Consider the following 21,820-nt stretch of genomic DNA (forward strand, 5'->3'; position numbering starts at 1 on the left):
CAGGAGCTTCCTGGGGATGGCAACCTACTGCGGGCGGTTCATTCCCAATCTGGCGTCCCTGTCGGAGCCGCTCCGGCTTCTCACGAAGAGTGGTCACCCGTGGACCTGGACGGCCAAGGAAGATATGGCGTTCCAAGCGGTCAAGGACGCGCTGATCGATGACAAGGTGATGGCGTACTTCAGGCCCCACCGGCGGACAGAGGTGGTGGTGGACGCGAGCCCCGTGGGGCTGGGCGCGGTCCTGAAGCAGGAGACGGAGGCGAAAGAATGGGTCCCGACCGCGTATGCCAGCAGGGCTCTGACGGCTACGGAGATGAGGTACGCGCAGATCGAGCGGGAGGCGCTGGCCATCAAGTGGGCCTGCCAACATTTCCATCTCTACCTGTATGGGCACGACTTCCGGGTGGTCACCGACCACAAGCCCCTGGTTCCGCTCTCCGCTGGCACGGCGAGGCTAGGGCCCCCGAGGATCGAGAGGTGGGCAGTACAGTTACAAGCGTACCGATTTGAGGTCTTGTTCCGACCCGGGGCCAGCAACCCAGCGGACTTCCTGTCCCGCCACCCGGAGCCGGTGCGCCCTGATCAGGCGGATGAGGCGGAGACGGAGGAGTTCGTCCGACTAGTGTCGCAAGCTGCATGCCCGGTGGCACTCACGTTGGAAGACATCGGCAAAGCCACGGAACTGGACGACTGCCTCGTGAAGGTGAAGCGCACGCTGGCGACCCACCACTGGCGGAACTTCCTGGATGGAGTGCAGGCCCTCACCAAAGAGGAGAAAGTGTATCGACAGCAGGTGTGGAACGCGCGGAGTGAACTCAGCGAGGGGCCGCACGGCGTGGTCCTGCGAGGAGCAACCCTCGTCATCCCGATGAGTCTCCAAGGAGAGGTGGTCAGGTTGGCACACCAAGGGCATCAAGGCATCTCCAAGACCAAGGCAAGGCTGCGGAGCAAGGTGTGGTTCCCGCGGATGGACGCGCTGGTTGAGGAAGCCATCCGCAGCTGTCACTCGTGCAACATCACGGGGGGGGGAGCCGACGCCTCACCCAGTGATCACGGAGGAACCCTGTCTGGAACCCTGGTCCAAGCTGAGTATAGACTTTGGTTCGTTCCCGGATGGGCGACACACCTTAGTGGTGGTGGACTCACACTCCAAGTTCCCGGTGGTGGAAGTAGTGTCATCAACGGCGTTCAGCCAGGTGCGAGCGGCGCTGGAGCGCATATTTGCCATGATGGGCCTGCCTGAGGAAGTCCGATCGGACAACGGGCCCCCGTTCCAAGGGCGAGAGTTCCAGGAATACCTTGCGGCTCGAGGGGTCAGACACAGGAAGATTACCCCGCAGTGGCCCCAGGCGAATGGGGAGGTGGAGCGTTTCATGCGCACGATGAACCGGGCACTGAGAATTGGAGTCGAGCAAGGAGAAGATGCGGATCAGTGCCTCTCGCAGTTCCTAAGTGCCTACCGGCGGACCCCCCACTGCACCACCAGGTGTGCGCCAGCGCACCTTCTGTTCAAGAAGGCCCCAAGGGACAATATCCCGGCGAGTCATGTGTGGCTGCCCACGCCGCTAGACCAAGAGGCGGCGCAAGGGAGAAGGCGGACCTCCAACGAGAAAGCCAGTCTGAAGAGGAGAGCCCGGGGGAGGAGTCTCCAGGTGGGAGACGGGGTCATCCTGAAGGACCGGTACCCGAATTGGAAGTATCGTACCCCGTTCGAACCGGAGGTGTGGGAAGTGACCGGAGTGCGGGGCACCATGGTGTCCGCCAGGAGAGGGACGCGGACAGTAACGCGAAATGCGTCTTGGTTCAAACGAATAACATCTGGCATCCCCGAGACCGACCAGGAGGAGGAAGAGTTTGAGGCCCCGGAGGGGTGCGGCTCACCAGGAACGCCGGCGAGCCCATCGCAGAGCGCAACCCCACTGCCCGGGGCGGGCGATCGAGAAAGCGGGCCCTCCGCCGAGACAGAGGTGCCCAGTGTCTGTGGGGCAGGAGGTACAGGCCGAGGAGACGCTCCCAGGAGCCGGCAGTATGGACTTCGGCCAAACCCGGCCCCAAGTAAGAGACTGAGAGACTTTGCGTGGTGTGCACAAGAACTGAATGGTTTGGCGATAAATGATCTCTGTATCTGAAAGATTGGAGGGATGTGGTAACGGAGCCACCCGGCCCGTTCCAGCACGCTACTCACGCACCCACGCACCCGGAGGGCGGGCACGCCCGACGGTATAAATAAAAGGGCGCGAGACCGCTCGAGGTCTTCGGCCCACTCCAGTAACCCCTGCTGTTGTGTCCTTCTGTGTCCTGCCCCCATAGGCCTCACCACCCCTTGGTCTACCACCCCGAACACCACAGGTCAGAATTTAACAAACAATTTCTAATCAGGGCCCAGATCGGAATTACGAATTGGGTGTTATTAGTGTACCCAGTTTTCAATGGGTGCATTAAATGTCTTACCCTTTGTTAACTTTCGGCAGGTCAAACCTGACGAAATTTAACAGGCTAAAAGTATAAGGTATTTACCGTACCATGCGGAATCAAGTGCGGTAAGCAACAAAATCAGCATGTTAAACCCCAAAAACTCTTGATAGACGTTATTTGTCACATGCGTTAATAATGGACCCTGCGGTATGGGTATTGAGATACAATAAATAGCACCCACGGCCCAAGCGTCTGATTTGAGAAGGCGATATTGAATCTTCTGCTGCCCTCTTGCGGCAGTTAGTGGAAGCAGGCATCGTTATTCAACCTGGTCAAAGACTGCTTTCTTTCGTGTTTGGACCAAGCCTCTCTCCTTCCGTCCCGCCTCTTCGTCATCTACTCTCTTGTGTGGTCTTTCCGAAGTTAGCGCTGATATGCCTCGAGGCACTGCGCCATTCTCCGACGCTTCTCTACTTCCATCCTTTCTTACTCCCCGATGCCGCAGCTCGCCTGACCCTAACATGGCCACTTGTTGGAATGACTCAAGCGCAGGAGGCAGGAGAAGGTATTCCAAGTAGCTGTGTGTGCCACTAGAGCCCCGCCCCCATGACGTCGCCAGTGAAAGAGCTCAGTGCTATAAGACACGTCTCAAGCGCGGCGGACTTCAGAGAGCGGTGCGCGCGGGTAACTGTAGCAGAAGCGAGCAACAGGCCAGCACCTGAGCTCTGCACCTAGGGGGCGCTTACCTCCGCACTTGACTTTGATTTTCTTCTCGACACGGACCGCGAGGAAGGTGCCATGAAATCCCCCAAGGTGAAATCCGCAGGGAAAGGTGAGTGAGCCCTTGCATCTCTCGATCTAGCATCCCAGAGCACAAGCATCCGCGTAACATTAGCGTATCGAGCAGGCAACTGCATCATACTTGGATCACTTCAAGCTCCACAAAGAGCCGATTGTCTGTCCCAGCGCCTGCACCCGCAGCTCTGGAGGGTTTTACATTTTACTTATTCCGTGTGCATTGGCTGATATGTTTGAGGATATAAAGCGAGAGAGAGTATTAATATTCGTATGATTTTTCTTGTAGAGACCACGTTAAAAAAGCTAAATATGTTTTGTGATGGGGGGGGGGGGGGGGAAGCCCATTACCTCCTCAAATGGCCCGCTTAAAATGCCTCCCAACTGTTCATTTTGATGTGAATGAACGTGCGTTCGTTTTAATCTGTTCTTTTTTAGTCTTTATTTTAAAACTTGGTTGGTGAGATTAGTTCCCTACACATTAAAATAGTGCTGGGTGTTGAATGATCGGGCACTTGTATTGAAGAGTTTTTAAAGTGTTTCAAATGTACGCTTTTTGTGCCAAAGTATTATTGGGCACGTCCTCATAGTGAAAAGTCTACTGGAGTTACCTGTTTATACACTCTTACTCTCGGCTTTGAGGAGACACACTTTGGCAGCAATGCTGATTTTGAACGCATGTCTCCTGTGTCAATGAGCTTTACTCTTAATACAAGACACTGCTGGCCCCGGGGGAAAAGCACGTTGCAGACTTGTCTTTCCCCAGGGGAATTTGTGCACAAAACTGGACATTGGTGGGGATAGGTTTGGGGGTAAGGGGTGGGTCATGGGGAAACATATTAGGGTCCGGAGAGGCGTGATCTGCGTCTTCCGGACTCTGTGCATCACCGGGTGGGAGGTCTAGTGGCAATAATAATTTTGACCGCCAGCCCACCCTACAGTGTGAGGTGGTTCCAGGACCAGAGGGCTTGTCCTGGCGTTACAGCGTTGTTTGCTAAAGTTAGGACAGGTTGCAGGGGTAATAGGCGCAAGTCTGGTGGAGGGGGGAGAGTCTCATGCAGGCTCTTCCACACCCTCGGGGGTGGGAAGAAGAACGGAGCACAGGTGAAAAAGTAGTGTGCTGTTCCGTGAGGAGTGAGTTCAGGGGAGGGTGCTTGGGAGATAAAGAAAGAGAGCCTGGGGAGACGGCAAGAACGTTAGGATTGAATCGGGGAAGGATGAAACAAGGTATGACTTTTGGGGAATGGAAGTTGGTGTGAGATGTGAGTGGCCGCATGATGTATGGGGGATTGTGCCTTAGTTAAAAAGTTGATGTTATTGTTTAATAAAGTTTAGATGTGCAACCTGGTCCTAATAAATGGCCTTTTACGCTAATTACGGGTCATAAGTGTTTTGTTGTTGCACGATGAGCAGATACTGTGTTCTACTAGAGAGTTGTTCCTCTTGGGTGTCCTCAGATGTATCCTGTATTTTATGCCTGTGCTGCCATGGACCTTGCGTTTACCATTTCTTTTACCATCCCTCTGTAAACTACTGCCATCCTCCTGTGGCCACCGCTGCACACACGCTACACGGGCATTGACTGGCGCATGCAAGGTGCAACTAGGCTTTCCGAAAGTTGTCTCACAAGGCAAATAATTACTAGTGTGTTAATTGGCTGTCAATCCAGTGAGCTGCCCACTTGGCAATATATGGCCTCCATGTGTTACGGTTTTAAAAGCTTCATGTGATGACTGGAAATTAGTCTGACAGTTGAAGTGTCTAGTTCTGTGGCCTTCCTACCATTAACATCCTTGAAGAAAGTGTGGGGGGGACCCCTTGCTTGTTCCAGTAAGGCTTAACACTCCTAGCCGTATCTCCTCTTCCAGGATTATTTCATGGTCTGTCGTGGAATGTCAGATACTGTTAATATGCTTGATTGGATCCCTGTGGGGAATACCAGTAATATCATTGTAGTTCGCTTGAGCTGTGCAGCTAATTCCTTAGGAAAAATTATGACACATCAATTCTGATGCTAAATGTCTGTTATTGATTCACCTACAGTTTCTGGATCTAACTTGGCCCGGCTGTGAGCCCAAGTGTCAGTTTTCCCCCCCTTTTGGTGTGTAGCATGTAATTTTACCATCTTTGGTATTTATAAAAAAAAGTTTTGTTTTTTCTGCAAAGGTGAGTGCCCATGCCAGATGTCCCACACTTGTCACTGTGCTGTCAGAATGCGAGCATATAGGAAAATTGTGCCTAATAGAAGAAAGCAATCGCCATGGTCAAAACTCCATTGGAATCCTTTCCTATGTTTTGTAGCTATGAAAACAGTGAAGCATTTAAACTCCTTTGTAACTCGTTCTGCTGCAACGTGAGTGGCTGAGACTTGCTCTGAGCACCTATGTGCTGCTTGTCTCTGTCCATTTGGAGTGATCGTTTTACTACCCATGCACACTTGTCCTGGTTGTACCATCCAAGTGCCACTGTGTTGTGTATGTTTGCCATGCTCTTGTATTTCATAACAGGAGTGTTTGCAAATACAACACTTTCATTAATGGCATTTTAATGTACTGCCTTTCACCAGGGTTTAGAGTATATATAAGCACATCAGCTGTTTCTTTTTATCTTCGTTTTGGGTACATTCTCAGTTTGCTTTTTAGTTGTACACATACTGAACAGAGACCTGTAGTAGTGTAGTGCTTCACTTTAATATTCCCTCGGGTTATTGGCACTGGTCCTTTGCAGTGCCTGCCTTCACCAATAAAGCACCTCTTGCTGTTTTGTTTGGTGCTGGGGTGGCCACTTTCTACATTTTGTTTAAGGTTGGGTGTCTTCTTGCTGGAGTTTGTGTGTACTTGGGTGACTTCTTTCAGGTATTTTGTTTGTCTGAGCTTGTTGCTTTCTGCAGTGTTGTAACATCTGCTCTGACTCCCACAGCCTTCATAGAGGACGATGAGCTGCAACAGGTTCTGTGTGAATTTGATGCCGTGATGGAGGACTTCTCATCGCCCTTTGAGAAGCGGCACTTTCAGTATGATGAGCACCTGCAGACCATGAAGCGCAGAAGCAGCACAAGCATAAGTGACAGCGGCATCAGTGACTCTGAAAGTGAGTATCGGCTGTTGGGCTAACCTATGGTACAGTCAAACTGTTAGTGCTTAATTTGTGTATTTTTTTTTTTTTTTAAGTGCCACAGCTTGCACCCCTCATTGCCGCAGTCGGCGCTGCCAACTGCAGTACCTACAAGACTACTACCCATCACACTGCTGCAAGTTTGACATTTCAGACTGTTCGATGCCCCCAAAGCTATAAGAATGGCTTGGGCGGCTGGAATTAGTAGTTTTTAATGTAAATTGAATTAATGAACACCTGTTCTGCTCATCTTTTAATTGCACGAACAGCGCCTCCATGCGGCAGCTGTCATAAGTGCCGGAGTTGACAATTAGGTGCCGAGCACCGGAAACCACCAGCTCAAATTAAGCACTGTTACTACTGCTTTGTTGTACATCAACATTAGGACAAGCACACTCCTGGCATCCCCCCCCCACCAGAAATTCAAATTATAACTTTTACAATCCCTGTGATGGAAGCTGAACCGTTGTGCTATGCAGTTTTAAACTAACTGGAATGTTGTCCGGTGTTTGTGGAAACGGGTGACCTTTTTTTAGTACTCTGGTTGATATAGATACACCGAAATAAGTCCTATAAAATAAATGCCAGGCAGTCTCAAGAAGTGACACCATCTGTCATACCCTCCTAGACTTTCACAGGATAGGTCTATATTAAATTCTTTGCTAGTCTGATGTATGTATTCACCAAGTGTTCTTTCTATCTAGTCGCTGAAAGATGAATTAGTTTAAACCTTGTTTTTTTCTTTTTCTCAAAACTCTATTTTTTTTTTTTTGAGTAAACCCCAATAAGAACTCCTTGCTAAGTTCTGTTGCTTCCGGGTCACAAGTTCAAATCCTGGTGGGTACAGCTCTACTTTTCATCCTTACAGAGCAGTGTAAGACGTGCCAGGTTAGATTTACCAATAACTGGTTATAAATATGTCCCAGGTATAGCACTGTATACTGTACATTCAATATAAAGAACACCTTACCATTGTTAACCACATGTCTAGATTGTAACGTAAAACAGCAAAGCGATTTAGTTCTTTTTTTTAATTTTTGGGGGGTCGGGGAGGGCACTGAAATTTCTAAAAGTAAATCTTACCTCAGAAGGATCAGGAACCAGTAAGAAGCTCATCTGACAAGAGATGAGCACATCTGATCCGGTTGTTATATCTTTTAAAGTGATGGCTCACAAAGGAGCACTGTCCTCGGTTTCCTGGTACATGTGCATCTCTTCTCGTCCTATGGATGCCTCATGCTCCCATTTAACCTGCTTGAAAGCACAGGTGTTTCAAGCACACGCCTTTGAAAGGCCAGTGTTTTTACTCGATTTCCCCCTAACATCTTTAATGTAGATTTCGCGTGCCATTTTTCTGGCAGTTTGAGATTAACGTTTTATATGAATTAGTGGTCTAACTTTAACTCATCTGAGGCCTTTCTGCTAGTCTGGGTCTGCGCGTGCGTGAGCTACTTTCCCTGCAGTGGCTGACACTGTACGCTTCTGCCTTGCATTGAAATTCCCTCTTGGGGTGTTGCAACACCCTTTGTGTTCCTTCCTTTCTCCGTGACCAAAACTCTAATGTTGGGAAACACCTGCTCAGATTAGAATGGGTTGTTCATTGGGGACACGTTGCCTTCAAAGGGAGAGGATGCTTCTAACAAGACTCGGGCGGTGGTACCCACTGAGGCGAACTCGTGGTAACTGATCTCATGTGCAGATGGTACCTGCCCTCAGACAATACAACCCACTTAAGCAATTAAACAGCCAGTGGTCGGGAGCAGAAGCGGTCTCTTCGAACAATGAAGCCATCTGTATGGATAAACCAAGCCTGTTCCTCACAAGCATCAAGATTTTGTTCCTGACAGTCTTGGTCGCACTGACTTGTCCCTCCTGTTTTCATGGTCTCCCCCACAAGGCACATTGCGTTTGTCTGCTTCCCTCCTGCCCACTGTTGTCTGCACCTGGTGGTTTTTTAGCGCAGTCCAGGCGGTGCTGAAGTGACTCGTCACTGAATCCCTGTGACGTTATTTAGACCTGTGTGGGTTACATGACACCAGCAACATTTGTGAAATTCTGAATGACGTAATTTAAGCCTGCGGAAGGCTGGTTCTGTCGGCGGCTTGTTTCACTTTTACTTGAAGTATGCTCTCGCGTTGGGTTACTCGAGATACCGCCATACGTTCCAGGCTAAAAGCATGGGTGTCATTTGGGGGTAGTCAGGGGTCGCAGCTGTGACCTCTGGCTTGCTCCCTGCTACTCCTGGCACTTCCTTTGCGACCCCTGGCCTCCGAAGGGGGTGGGGGGGGCAAAACGCTTGCCTCCTCTGAGGCCAGGGGTAACCAAGGAAGTACCAGGAGTAGCAGGAAGCACACTAGAGGGCACAGCTGCGACCCCCTGACTACCTCCAAATGAAGTCAATGGCAGAAAGCGTAACAGGTGAAATAAATTCCACCTAAGGTGCGCAGTCTCACACACCACGAAGTGCTAAGGCGAAGGTCGGAAGGAGGATAGATGTGACGTTCATTAGAACCTGCTGTTTTTTGCTTGTCATTTGTGTTCAGTGATGGCGTGCAGTAACACAATTGTAAGCCTCATCTAGGTGCTTGTGATGTTGGTGTTACAGTACTTGTTACAGAACAAACAAAAAAATGGTTCAACCAGTCCCAGCCTATGTCGAGCTACAATTGATTTTTGCTTTGTGAGACCAAGTGACTTAACATTTTTTTGGTTTTGTGTTTTTATATAAAACCTCCTTGTGCATTGTTTAAACCCCTGGCTGACGCAATAGTACGGGCTTCTTTTTAAATCGTAAATAGTGTTTGTTTTTCCTAGCTTGGAATGTGTTGTAAAAACTCTGAGAGAATGGGGGATTTTACATTATCCTAAGTTTAGGGTAGGAGTGGTGGTGTTATAAAGGGTGGGCGGGGGAGAGAGAGGGGGGCATTCAAAAAGCAGTGACTACCTACATTATGTTGGTAGTGTTTCACCCTGGAAACCAGATTTAATAAAGTAGCTGTAGATAAGTGACGCCTTTTGTAAAACTTGCAAGATACCAGATATTTTCAGCATAGTTACAAACGTCTCAATAACACTGAAACACTATACTGTAGAGCTGTCCAGACCTCTGCTTAGCGTGGACGTGTCTATTTATGCACACTGCCACGTGTGAAAGTATCAGGGAAGCAATGCTGTGTAAGTGTCCTTGAGTTAGTGTTTGTCATTCCATAATAATGTTTGAAGAAAGCTTTACTTTTTGTTCGAGCTAGGTTGCCCCTTTCTAATGTTTTTCACGAAGACTTGTAGCTCCCATGGTGTTGACTGCCATGAGATGATTTAACTAATGAGAAACTTCCTTGTCAGTAAAAGAGGGTGTTTGAGTGCAGTTTCTAATGCTTCAGCAGTGATGTCTCCCACCCAGCGTCCTAGGCTGTTTAATTTTTTTTTTCTTTTATTTATGTTTTTTAGAGCACCAACTTTGGAAGTGGCAAACAAAATAACCACTGATTTTTATTTACATATAATCTTCTATATAATCTCAAACCTTTCCACATTCCAATTAGGTACCCTTTACCCAAATCGACTTAAATATTTTTTCTTAACTTAGTATGCTACTTGATGATGTATGACTTTGCAGGTTTTATAGTTGTATCGTTCTGACTTTCCGTTTCTAGAGTTGCACTCTGCATTCCTTTGGACATGAAGCCCCGATGCCACAACGCTCCCTGCTGCGGGACTCTTGAAACTATCATTACTGTTATTTGAGAAACATTCAGACCCAATATTGGTCCTTGCACTTTTTGACCTTGGCAGGCGTTCAGTGGTGTCCTACACTCTTCCCACATGCATCCTGACTCAAGGGAAAGACTGCTGGACCTTGGTGGATATGTTAGTTTCGCCTGCCTCAGAACCAGTCTAGGGCAAAGGATGCTGATGTGTCTGGACTGTTGACCTAACTAGAGGGCGTTGATTGTCAGGGTAAAAATGGCCACGTCACTAGAGCTTTAAGCTACTGAAAACACAGCCTGTGCTTTTCATAGCCGTGGGATGGGCTGTGCTTGCCAATGGTGGTTATGCTTGTGGGAAGCTGGGCCCAGGCTGGCGGCGTGCTTACTGGACATAATTGACTCTGAATCCCTCTAGTAGCTTACATCTTTATTTTTGGCCAGTGAGCCCGAGCAGATCGGCTCTGTCTGCAAAGCTTGTCTGGTTGTTAAAGAAACACATCAATTGTACATCAGCCTTGTGTAATTCAAAGAGGTGTGTGTTTATTTTAGCATCTATATACTGGGTTGGACTGGCCTATACGGCAGTCTGGCAGTGCCCGATGGGCCAGTCTGAGAGGTAGGTGTGTGAGCTGGTTGTGTGGTGTGACGTGCTGGTTGTGTGGCTGCATGTGGGCTGTTTTTGTAAAAATCTTTAAAGACTAGGCAGCAGTAGCAAGCCGCACTGCAATTTGTGGGTGCATATAGTGTGACTGGCCTAGCCAAACTTTGTGGGTAGAAGAGCAGGGATCTGTGAATATTTGTATCTTTTTCCTAGGGAAGGAAAATTGTGAAATTCACTGCCACATGTTCTCACAGGTAAAGAACTATTTCAGTAGCTGACCAGCCAGACAGCACTTTTACTTTTACTACACAAGGCCACTTTTTATATTTCGGTGCCCAGGCCTATTCTACCCAGCCAGAGTCTATTAATAATCCTTTTCTCCACCGTGGCATCTTGATATGTACTTCTAGGTTTTTGTTTTCTTTCCATAAGTCTGTGCTGGATTTGGTTTTCTCTTGTTCTCGGATTGCTACATTCAGTGCGCTCTGCTCTGCCTGCCAAGTACATTCGTCTTTGCCAAACCTATGACTCTTCCAGACTGTTCCGCCCGCAGAGTCCTGAATATTCAACAGAAAAGCATCCAACATGTTAACCTTTTCTTTTTATGAGCCAGTTCTCAAGCCAACGTTCCAGTTTATTTTCTTGCTTGACTTCTATGCGATGTGATAATTCGCAGTGGAAAACTGTTCCTGGGACAGGTTTTTGTAAGAAGTCTGAAGTTCTTGGCCAGTTGTCCACTAGATTGTTCTGCCAGCCACACTTGCACCCCGCTTGTAAACCCAACCCAATTGTAAAATATATAAATAAGTTAAGCAAGTAACCCTAAGGCAACCCATAGCATGTCCCAAAGAAAGCACCCCACTTCACAATATGACGGCTTAGCCTTGTGTGTTTACCTAGGAAGCTCTAACTTTAAACCCCTTTTAGCCTGACTGGGTTACCAGATGTAGAACTCCTTCCATGGACTCCGATCCTCTCTAAAGATTGAATTGCAGGGGCTCTTCTATAGCGGTGATGCTAGAAGGGTATTTTACAATTTATGATCCTGCAACAAACCACAGAAAGGTGTATTTATCGGTCATGCTTTCAACATATTCCTGAGGATCAGTGACTAGTGTGTGAAAAAACAAAAAAGCTTCAGTGGATTACAGATGTTCTTAGGTGCCCGCATCCACTTTTCTGGGATGCTGAATACCAAGGCTGCCTAGTTCTGACCCCACTTAACTTCCATTTCTTCTACCGCCCTACAATTGCCTCTTATCTCGCTTTTGCATGTTATTTTTAATCCCAGCTTTCCTTTTCCTGTTTTCCTATCGTTCTCTTCCTCCTCCTTGAACCCTTTTATATCTTTCTATTTTGTGCTTTTGTCGATGTTGCTCTGGGAGAAACTGCTGACAAATAATTCTCTATGCTCAAATGAGTGCTGGTGCTCACCTCCTGCGGACATTCTGCCCTATAAGGATGCTTCTATTTGGAATGACGAAGGTGTAGTGTACCTCACTTTTTCTTAGTCCCTGTTACAGTTGAAATATATTCAGAAATTCATTTGCATCACTGAAATACTGTACGTTTACGAGAATTGATGGAAAGTGTCTTGCCCAGTTTGTAATTTGACATGTGTTACTCGTGGTTGAGTAGGAAGGGCTCTTTCCAAAACGTCTGTCATAAGGGGAAAATTTAATATGAAGCAGCTGTAGCATCGGAGTAAATCGTGGGCGAGAGACTATGAATCACTTCCGCGGCAGTAACTCTGGTGGAAGGGACACGTTTTTTTAAGGTTCCTATAAATTTACTTTCACATTACTCTCACTACTTATTACTCTCACTACTTAGCCTGTTTGAAAGACTTATTTAGAAAACCTGATTCACAAAGTCCATACAAAGTTTGATTCAGCAATTAAACATTATAACTAATTATTTGCTTTGAAGTCGTACTGCGATTACAGTCTTTTGTTTTGAAAGCATTAGTCACAACTTCACTGTATTCTGTAAAACAGGGTGTAAATACAAACTGTGCATGCCTTAAATTTTGCAAAGATTAATAAACTGAGCACACTCACCAGAAATCGTAAGAAGGCATACACTGTCCTTCCCTATACTTGCTTCCATCTCTTGATCTAGAAGTTTCTGGACGTATTTTCTAAGCGCGTCGGTAGGAAAAGGGTTGAATACCACGATTGGGGACCATCAAGATTTCCAGTCAAGCTACTCTCCCCATTCAAATGTATTACAAATCGTATGGGACTTGGTTCCCCCGCTGGGAGAAACCTCCTATTTTTATCCAACTCATTGTGGTCCTGCTTTAGCACCTTTTACCACAAATATTCATTTTATCCTGAGCACAATCGCTGCTCCATCCTTACCATGCAAGGAATTGTTTAGTGTCTTTTTCCCTTGAACCTCCACCACGTTCGAAGATCCACCTGTGTTGTCTTCACTGCTTTGTACGGCGGGTGCGTATTTGAGAAGGTTTTTGCCCAGCTTCTCTGGGGGGTTGCATGCATTGCTATCTGTACGCTGATGAACTGCACATTTGTTGAAATCTGATACAAAAGGAATCTTTACTGTGCTTTCCTCTAGGAGTAGCCATTTTCCACAATTTGACTTTTGCCTTGATTGTCCCTATCAAAAGCTTTGCATTTTGCTGCCCTCGTCTATGGGTAGGCCCACTGGAATTATGCAGCATGGTTGACTATGCAGGAAGTAAAGGCATATTATGCGGAGTAATGGGACACAATTTATGACTATCACTTCATTATTATTTTTATGTTTTTTTACACATGTGAATGCTATTTTGGCACGTTACCCCTCATTAGAATCAGTTTAACACTTCAATAGAGCAACCAGCAGCTGAAGATGGCCAGTTAACCCTAGCAGAGGGTCTTCCGTTGAGGAACAACCCACCTAGCGGCGTTTTTAGTATCTTCTAATCTACTATTAGAGTTAGAAACAAACTGTTTTGCTATAAATTACAAAGCATATAATGCATTATGTCAACTAAAGCAAATCTTAATTATGTTGACCAATACACAGTACCATAATTGTATCATTTCAGTGCTCATACTTATGGGTGACTTCAGCTTCCACTAGTTAGCCCTAGTTGCTTATTTTATCGAAATAGATTGTTGATAAAGCATGGTCTAACATGCTCTTTAATACAGCCCTGCTGAAAGGGGTTGCATGCTGACTCTCTTTCTGGCATTACCCCCAAATTAGCTTGACATGCATCATTGTTATGGGACATCACTTCCACAGATGCATTATAAGATATAGCCCCATTACTTTTAAATTCTCTCTGGATTTACTTCCATGGACATATGCTGAGTACAGATAACGTGACCACTTAAGGTATGCTGTGTCCTACCTCACTTTCAGCTTCACTGTATCCCAGACTTCAAAACAGTGGAATATTAACATTAAAACTGGTTTATTCAATGTTCTCGACAAAACGCACATCTTGTCAGCCCAGCCAACGCATTTAGTCCCCATACGGGCCTTCATCAAAACAAAAATTCTCAGTAGTGGATGTCTTGAACAATTCTTCACAATTTTCCTTATCAAATGATGATTTTCTGCAAGACACTACTAGTGTTCCTCTATCCACCGCTCAAACCTGCAGCATAAGTGTTTAAGGGCCATATGTATGAACACATTTTCCCATAGACACAGAATGGGTAAAACCCTTTCATACATATGGTCCTAAGTCTGTGGGACGGATTTCATATTGTTTTGAAGATAATACAACACCACAGACTCTTGGAAATATAATATTTCCAATGGATTACTGAAAGTTTGAGCTGTAATATAGTTTGGAGTGCTTCCCACTTGTTTTTTGCAGATCGTCAGATCTTTTCTTAATGGGGTGGGGGGGGGGGGTGTAGGTCTGCATACTGCATGTGGCAGAATTGGTGTGGGGCTGGAATTGCTCCAACTGGCTTTTGAACTCCATCTTTTGTTCTTCCCCCCCTTACAGGTGCGGATTCCCTTTACAGACATAGTTTCAGCTTTAGTGACGAAAAACTGAACTCTCCAACAGTCTCCTCTCCAACTCTGCCCTCTCCAACCACGACTCCCCGGAAAGGTACAGAATGTGCACCATGTGTTTTCATTGAGGAGCACAGATTTGAGTTGCATTCTCGCTTCTTGTTTGTTTCCTAATCTCCAATCATCTGCATGTGTACCCCAAAACAGCTTCAGTTTAGAAGTCCAAATCACCCATGCATTGAACCCTTCATCTGATGGGGACCTGCTTTGTTTGATTTAACTTTAAAGCCGTTGTAGGGGGCTGAGGTTTTTTGGGGGGAGAGGGGGTGCAAAGATCGAAGTTGTTGGCACTGCCTTGTATACCTTCTGCTGCTGACAAAACTGACTCTAATCCAGGTCTCCTTATACATCAAATCTTGAAAGTCTAGTACTAGTTATTAGTTGGCCCTTGGAAACAATTACCTTCACATTTTACTTCCGCAGCGCTTCCATGTCCAGTAATCATAGGACTGCAGCTTATAGTGGCTCACTAAACAACTAGACCAAAAGGGCTTCTATTTAAGGTGCAGAACTACAAAATGAAGAATTATATATATGATTTCTTTTGATATCGCGATTCTTCACCCAAAGGGTGTCCATGCGCACTACATTTGAAGAATAATTGAATGTGTTCGAGACCCAGCTCTCAGATGGCAAACCAATTGAGAATCAAAACTTTTATAATATGTTCAAATATTTTGCCCAGCTATGGAAATTGTAGGCAAATTTAACTCCTTAAACAGTGCTGTATGACTTGATTGTCTCGTTAAACATTAAAGGCACCCCCCCCCCCCCACCATTCCCCCACCCCATTTAGCTAGAAAGTAAACAAAAGCTTAAACCTTTAGTATGAGATGTGACATGCCTTTTCACATTTTACTTTTGTCCAGCTTTCTTTTTCTTTTCCTATTAATCATTTGTGTGGACTGAAAAGGTTTAAAATATACAGAAATTGCTTTTAGAACCACCAGCACATTTCTATCAGTAGTTCAGTTGCATGAATTTAATAGTTTTTTAAAGGAAGAAAACTTCAATGGGAATTGAGTATGGGAAGTATCACGTAGTCCTGTAGCCATTTAACTCTCAGAATACGCCCCATTTAACATTCCCACATTCCCCTCGATAATTCCCCGCTACTAGTCAAACTGGTAGCATGCAATCAAAGAGCTTATCTGAAGTGCATTTTTTTTTTTCTTCCAAATTTTGATGACTTCTGCGAATGGGAAATTAGCAAGGGATACAGAAAGGATTCTGTCAATACTGTTAAATACCTGATCATAACCTCCTTATGCTTTATGCAACGCCAGTAAGATACTAGTTGGTGGCCTGGCAGCTGTGTTTGCTGGTAGAGTCGGCATATGAGTGCCTGTTTATTGAAAAGACACTAGCTCGGTCTGCCTTATGCACTATTGCACTTAAGACCAAAATGAGCCCTGCTTTCATTGCCATTTACTGGTTTAAATCTGGGCACTGGAATTGCAGATCCACATGAATTGGGCCCAAATCATTCAATCTCCGCTCTCTTGCTTGCAATATTTTATCTTTTTGATTGACTTGGAGAGCAAGTTTCTTAAAGCATGACCACTCAGCTGCACAGTGCTAGTCCTGCACCACGTGTTTATTTACAGCGGTTGTTGTTCAGCAACACGAGTTTCTCATCTCTTGTTTTTGTTTTGTGTGCAGCAAAGCTTGGTGACACCAAAGAGCTAGAAGATTTTATTGCTGACCTCGACAGAACTTTAGCAAGTAAGCATACTGCCTTGAATTCCTTTCTTGTGTTTTTGTACTCTGTGGTACGACACTGCAACATGTGGTCTGTTTGGATATGGTTTCCCTTTCTTGGTGTGTTGAAAAACCTATTCTTTCTGGTCTCCCTCTACCTAGACCAACTAGGTGCTCCACTGTCCAGGGTCCAACTATGCATGCATTGAGTGTTAGTGTAATTTTGTGGGAAACCTCGTTCACAACGCGGGCATTGCATCGCAATGCCTTTACATCACGGGCATTACAACGCAAGTCGTTACAATGACTTGCGCTGGATGGCGCTCTAACCTAACGAATAGTATGATTTACTATTCCAACACCTTCCCTACTGTATGTAAACTGGAGTTGGAATGGTAAATCATACTACTCCTAAGTCCAGCGCCCTCCAGCGCAAGTCAATATAACAACTTGCGTTGTAACAAGCAGCTCACCTTCTGGGAATAACTTTTTTTATACGTTGAGTTTGACCATGTGAAGTTATAACAATGAAGGGCTCCCTTATGCAATTGGGCACCTACATTTTTGCCAGAGCGATAGGCATAACGTGGCATTTTGTTTTTCAAGATTTCTGGTGTTTTAGCGTAGTTGTTGATAGAAGATGGTTCTAAACCCTATAGTAATACGAATTCATGTGTCCTGTACAACATGTTACTCACAGACCTCATTTTGTCTTGCCTTAATGCACAGGAATGTCATTTCACAAATCCCCACCCTTGCAGTATATGCAGAGCCAACTGGCCAGAATAACTGCTTTGTAGCCCAACTTTATAATTGATACGCTCCACATTCCACAGGCGGTAAATACATTAATTGCGTACCTTTTGAATCCAGGCCTGTAAAATGCATCTAGATTCTTATTGAAACCAGACTGGTTATGTGATTCGGCTTCCAAAAGATGTACAGTAACGTTGTTGCCAGTCCTAGTTTATTCAAGCATTGTCCTTCAAAGAGCATCCTTGAGTCCCCTGCTTCATCTGTGGTATTAAAGTAGTATTGTCTGAGGAGGGCACTCCCACTGACTGGGATGGAGTCGCTGCCTGAGGTGAAGGGTCCAACTCCACCCCTCTCAGTAACCCCCTTCATATGGATAATTTTGCAATTGTAAATCAGCCCCATGACATTGAGGGGTGAAATTAACAAAAATTGTTAGATTGTGTTTTTTCATGGGATTATTTGTTAAAGTACACGAAACATAGCTGTTGGATTTTTGTTTTGTGATAAATTTCGTGGATTTTATTGAGCAACCAGAGCGCTAACATTCTGAGTTCACGACAGACATGAGACATACCTGAACACCATGTTGCTGGCTGTAGAAATAACATTTCTCATTGAGAAGACAGTAGTAATGAGGAGTTTCATTTATGATGGATTGTATGGTCACTACTTTTCTTCAAATTCTCGTCCTTCATGTCTGAGAGTGGCATGCTATGTGAAACGTTTACTTCAACGTGAGCAATCTAATTCTCCAGTTTTGTGCTATATTGTCAACGGCGTTCTAGTCGCAACTAGAATGCTAACATTTTTTCCTAAATACTGCTGAACACCATTTTGCTGTAATAGGTGCAAGCAGAAGTAAAGGGGCATTGACTTTTTAAAGCCGATCTGAAACCAGAGGTTTCAAAGAGATGGGACAGGAGGTATAGGTTTTTAGTTAAGTGGCAGTACATTTTTACAGGGTTAAATTGTAAATAGGACAGCCCATCACGTCCAGCATTCTCTTTTCACACGATTCCACCTGCTATCTGTCCTCGCTGTGGCATTATATCTCCTTAATTCACAAAGAGTAACATTATAGCGTGTTTTATTTATGTATTTTTATCTTCCATGTACATTTTTAGGAGTGTATGTATATATATATATATATTCGAGGTGCAGCAACCTTTTTGCAGACTGAACTTGTATATGAAAATAATAGACTTGATTTCCTATGGGCAGTCAAACCCTTTGAATGAGCTGTTATTTGCACATTTATCTTTACATTTTCTTTACCTTTCCCACTTTCTTTTGTCTTGTCAGTAGTTGCATCTCCCTGCATGATTATGTAGTGACTTTAAATCCTTTTTGAGTTAAATTTAAGAAAATGAAATGCATGGAAATGTATTTGGTATAAAAAACGATATTGTGTGTACCTCAAAGCCTAAAACCAAAAGGAATTAATTAAAACATAATTTAAGGTGACACTAAGTCAGACAAAACAATAAGATTACTATTTTAGCGTTCCGTATCTGTCCATAATTTTCACCCCCTGCTTTGTGCCCTGCGAAGACTGTCCGGCCTTCCGCACCTTGGTTTACAACAGCCCTCAAAAGTAAGAGTATTTGTAAATGCCTACAAAGGATCTGGCGGACGCATTTCTATCCCAATGATAGCATTATTTATAATCCGGCGCTGAAGGCTCACTACAAACAAGTTCATGAGGAGAAAAACCTTTTTTTTTCCTCCTCAAACATTGAACTTGCAACAAACAAAAATGAATTTTCGGAATAGTCCGTGAATTTTCTTCCCCTGCAGTGGCGGTCAAGCCATTTACCCCCTCTGAGGCATGGACAGGCTGTATGGCCTCCTACTTTTATAAGATCAAAAACATTCACAATACTTTACCTATAACACATTCTGTGCATGGAGACAGCTGTGAGTACGAATCCTCCTCAATTCAAGTAAGAGAACCATCTCTTACACAGTTTCCACCTGTCTCCATGGGTAAATCTCTGGAAATCACGAAAGCCCTCACATCTGGCACTCCCTCCGACCCATGCCCTGCCACTTTCCTGGCATCAATAGCGGAGATTATCAATCCAGCGGTTAATCGGATCCTTAATCTCTCTGCAGAAGGGGCTGGTCCCCGATGGGTGGAAAAGGGCGAGAATTCTTCCCTTTTTAAAAAAAGTACACTGGACCCAGAGTTAGCCTCCAATTACAGGCCAATATCTTTGCTTCTTTTCTTTTCCAAGGCCCTGGAATAAAGTTGGGAATCATGTCACCACCTAATTTGTCAAATCCAATCAAGTACTCCATCAGAGTCAGTCTGCGGATTTTAAAGGAGATGTGATTAATTCCTGTTTATCATAAGTGTTCTCCAGGCTCCAGTCTGATCAAATTAAAAGTAATCCTGAAAAGTCTGAGATCATCTTGTCATAATGGCTTCCCTTTGTCAAAAAGGCTCATAAACTACCTCGATTTTCAGTAATCTGCATCCCTTGAACCATTTATCTAGGTTTAGACAGTTGAGACTGGTATTATTATGCTCTTTGCACACCAATGACCAGGAGAGCTGCTTGAAGCTTAGCAAGATATTTCAATTGACTACGTATGGGTGATGTGCCATTATGGTGGCGAAAATGGAAGGGAATGATTTGATTCACCTGTGCATTGTGTGCTGTTGGTGCTTCCTTTACCGCAGGCTCTTACTGTAGATGCAGGTGTGTTCCACGCGTTCTTGGTGTCTAAATTATTACTATGGAACCTCCTAGTCATTGCTCTGTTTTCAATTTTATACAGGTAGAAAGATGCTTCATGCGAAAGCTTTAAAGGAACTATGTTTTTAAAAACCTTTTTTTATATATTTTTTTTTACAGGTATGTGAGAAGAGCGGACTCTGGTAATTTTAGTGTGGCAAATACATATCTGCCAGACATGCAGAAGACTGCAATTAACGTCAAATACTGGAAGCTACTACGCCCACCACACAAGGCGATGGCAAACACAGAACATATGTGGCATAATTATATATTCATTTTCAGAATATAAAACTAATGCTCTTATGCAAGTCATCTGTGGACTGTACGGTAGACCTGATGAATCATTTTAAATAGTTTAATGCCTTATTTTTACGTAATTATAATTTAAATGCTTTTAAGGAGATATTTGTAATTTTATATAGTTGGAAATCGTACTGATGCTTTTTTCCACACATAATATATTTTTGTATTCAAATAAAAATTGGATTTTATTCTATTCTTTTGGTTTCCTTGTATTTTTATAAACATTATTTTTAAAAGGGAAGGTCCCTCTTCAGTCAGAATTTTAGACACAGAAAATCCTGAAAAAAAAACAAAAAAAACCAGGACATTAGAATGCTAGATTTGAGTTAATTGATAGACAAATGCAGAAGTGGTACCTGCAGAGTTTGTAAGAAGTTGCAGAAGCAGAAATAAATGTACTGCTCATTTGATCACTATTCAACATACTGCGAAGTGGATGGATCACGGCTCCGAGTGTCCAAGTCTGAGACTGATTAATTGATGGTGGTAATACGTATTGAACTTTTTTTGCTTCTCCGGAGAATCTCATAAAATGAATAACCTGCAGGACTCTGGGGTGTAGAACATGCTAATAGCCTAGCAGAAGTCTGCATCCATCAAGAGACTCTACGCTTGGGCTTGGCAGCTGTAGCTAAATGGGATACTCCATAGCTGCACTGACTAGAATGGTCTTTGTGGTCTGCCTTCGAAGCAAAATCATGCCCAGTATATAGCATACAACTATAGCTAACTACCTAGCGTTCAAATGGAAAATTACTAAAACACAATTCAGTTCCTGTGACTTAATCCAAAGATTCGCTATCCAGATAATTAACTAAATGTAAACATGAGTCTTGCTTGGTGGTGTCAGTTAATGAACTTTTCAGTGTAAGGATAGCATTGTGTTGCCAATCAACTAGTTAGTTTCACCACTTTGTATTGGGGTGCAACACTGAACTTGCTGCACTCAAGGGGCTACTGCTGACATCTGTTACATGTTGAGATAATGTTATCTAATTTGCAGCTTTCGCTTCAGAATGCAGCTTGTAGGGATAGTAGTGATTGCGAGCCATCATGCAATTATCGAATGACTTGCCCTTAAAGGTACTGCATCAAATTAAATAATGTAACGTGTTAAATTTTACCTCCAGAACGGTCTCACAAATAGTTGAATGTTTCAATTTACCAGTAATTACATTCGTTCTGATTCCTCGTGTGTAAGTAGTGCTTAGTTTGTAAAAGGAAAACAAAAAAGTGACAGGGCTCTAGTTAGGAGGCCTCTGCAGCTTGCACCACCCATTGCCCCTTCCAGTGCTGCCAATGACAGAATCTACACAACTACTAACCAGCATACTGCTAAAAGTAGAACAATTCCGCCTATTCTAGGCCCCCAAAGCTTGGGCAGCAGGTAGTTGTTTTTAATGCATACTGAAGTAATAAACAATTGCTGTTTTGCTCATCTCTAAATTATACAAACCACGCCACCATATGGCAACTGTCGTAAGTGCTGGTGCCAACAATTAAGTGCCAGTGCCGAGCACCAGAAACCACCAGCTCAAATTAAGCACTGAATGTATGTCTGTAACAGGCATGTTTTGACAAGCTACAATCCCAAGAAACAAACTACCCTCAAAACAAGGGAGTATGATGTGAATGATACA

General features: G+C 44.5%; 1 protein-coding gene across 1 annotated transcript; it reads left to right on the plus strand.

The window, feature by feature from the left end:
* The first annotated feature begins 2,825 nt into the window (after window positions 1–2,825).
* RGCC (regulator of cell cycle) lies at window positions 2,826–20,373 on the plus strand. Its single transcript, XM_085621801.1, has 5 exons — window positions 2,826–3,247; window positions 6,130–6,300; window positions 14,606–14,713; window positions 16,339–16,401; window positions 19,995–20,373. Exons 1-5 carry the CDS (start codon window positions 3,214–3,216, stop codon window positions 20,000–20,002), a joined length of 384 nt encoding a protein of 127 aa, XP_085477927.1. The 5' UTR covers window positions 2,826–3,213; the 3' UTR covers window positions 20,003–20,373.
* The last annotated feature ends 1,447 nt before the right edge of the window (window positions 20,374–21,820 follow it).

This window comes from Triturus cristatus, chromosome 8, assembly GCF_964204655.1.
Source record: "Triturus cristatus chromosome 8, aTriCri1.1, whole genome shotgun sequence".
NCBI classification, from domain to species: domain Eukaryota; kingdom Metazoa; phylum Chordata; class Amphibia; order Caudata; family Salamandridae; genus Triturus; species Triturus cristatus.

Coding starts and splice junctions, on each gene's coding strand:
- RGCC (XM_085621801.1), top strand. CDS start 3,214: ATGAAATCCCCCAAGGTGAAATCCGCAGGGAAAG. Junction 3,248..6,129: donor GGTGAAATCCGCAGGGAAAG/GTGAGTGAGCCC, acceptor TGACTCCCACAG/CCTTCATAGAGGACGATGAG. Junction 14,714..16,338: donor AACCACGACTCCCCGGAAAG/GTACAGAATGTG, acceptor TTTTGTGTGCAG/CAAAGCTTGGTGACACCAAA.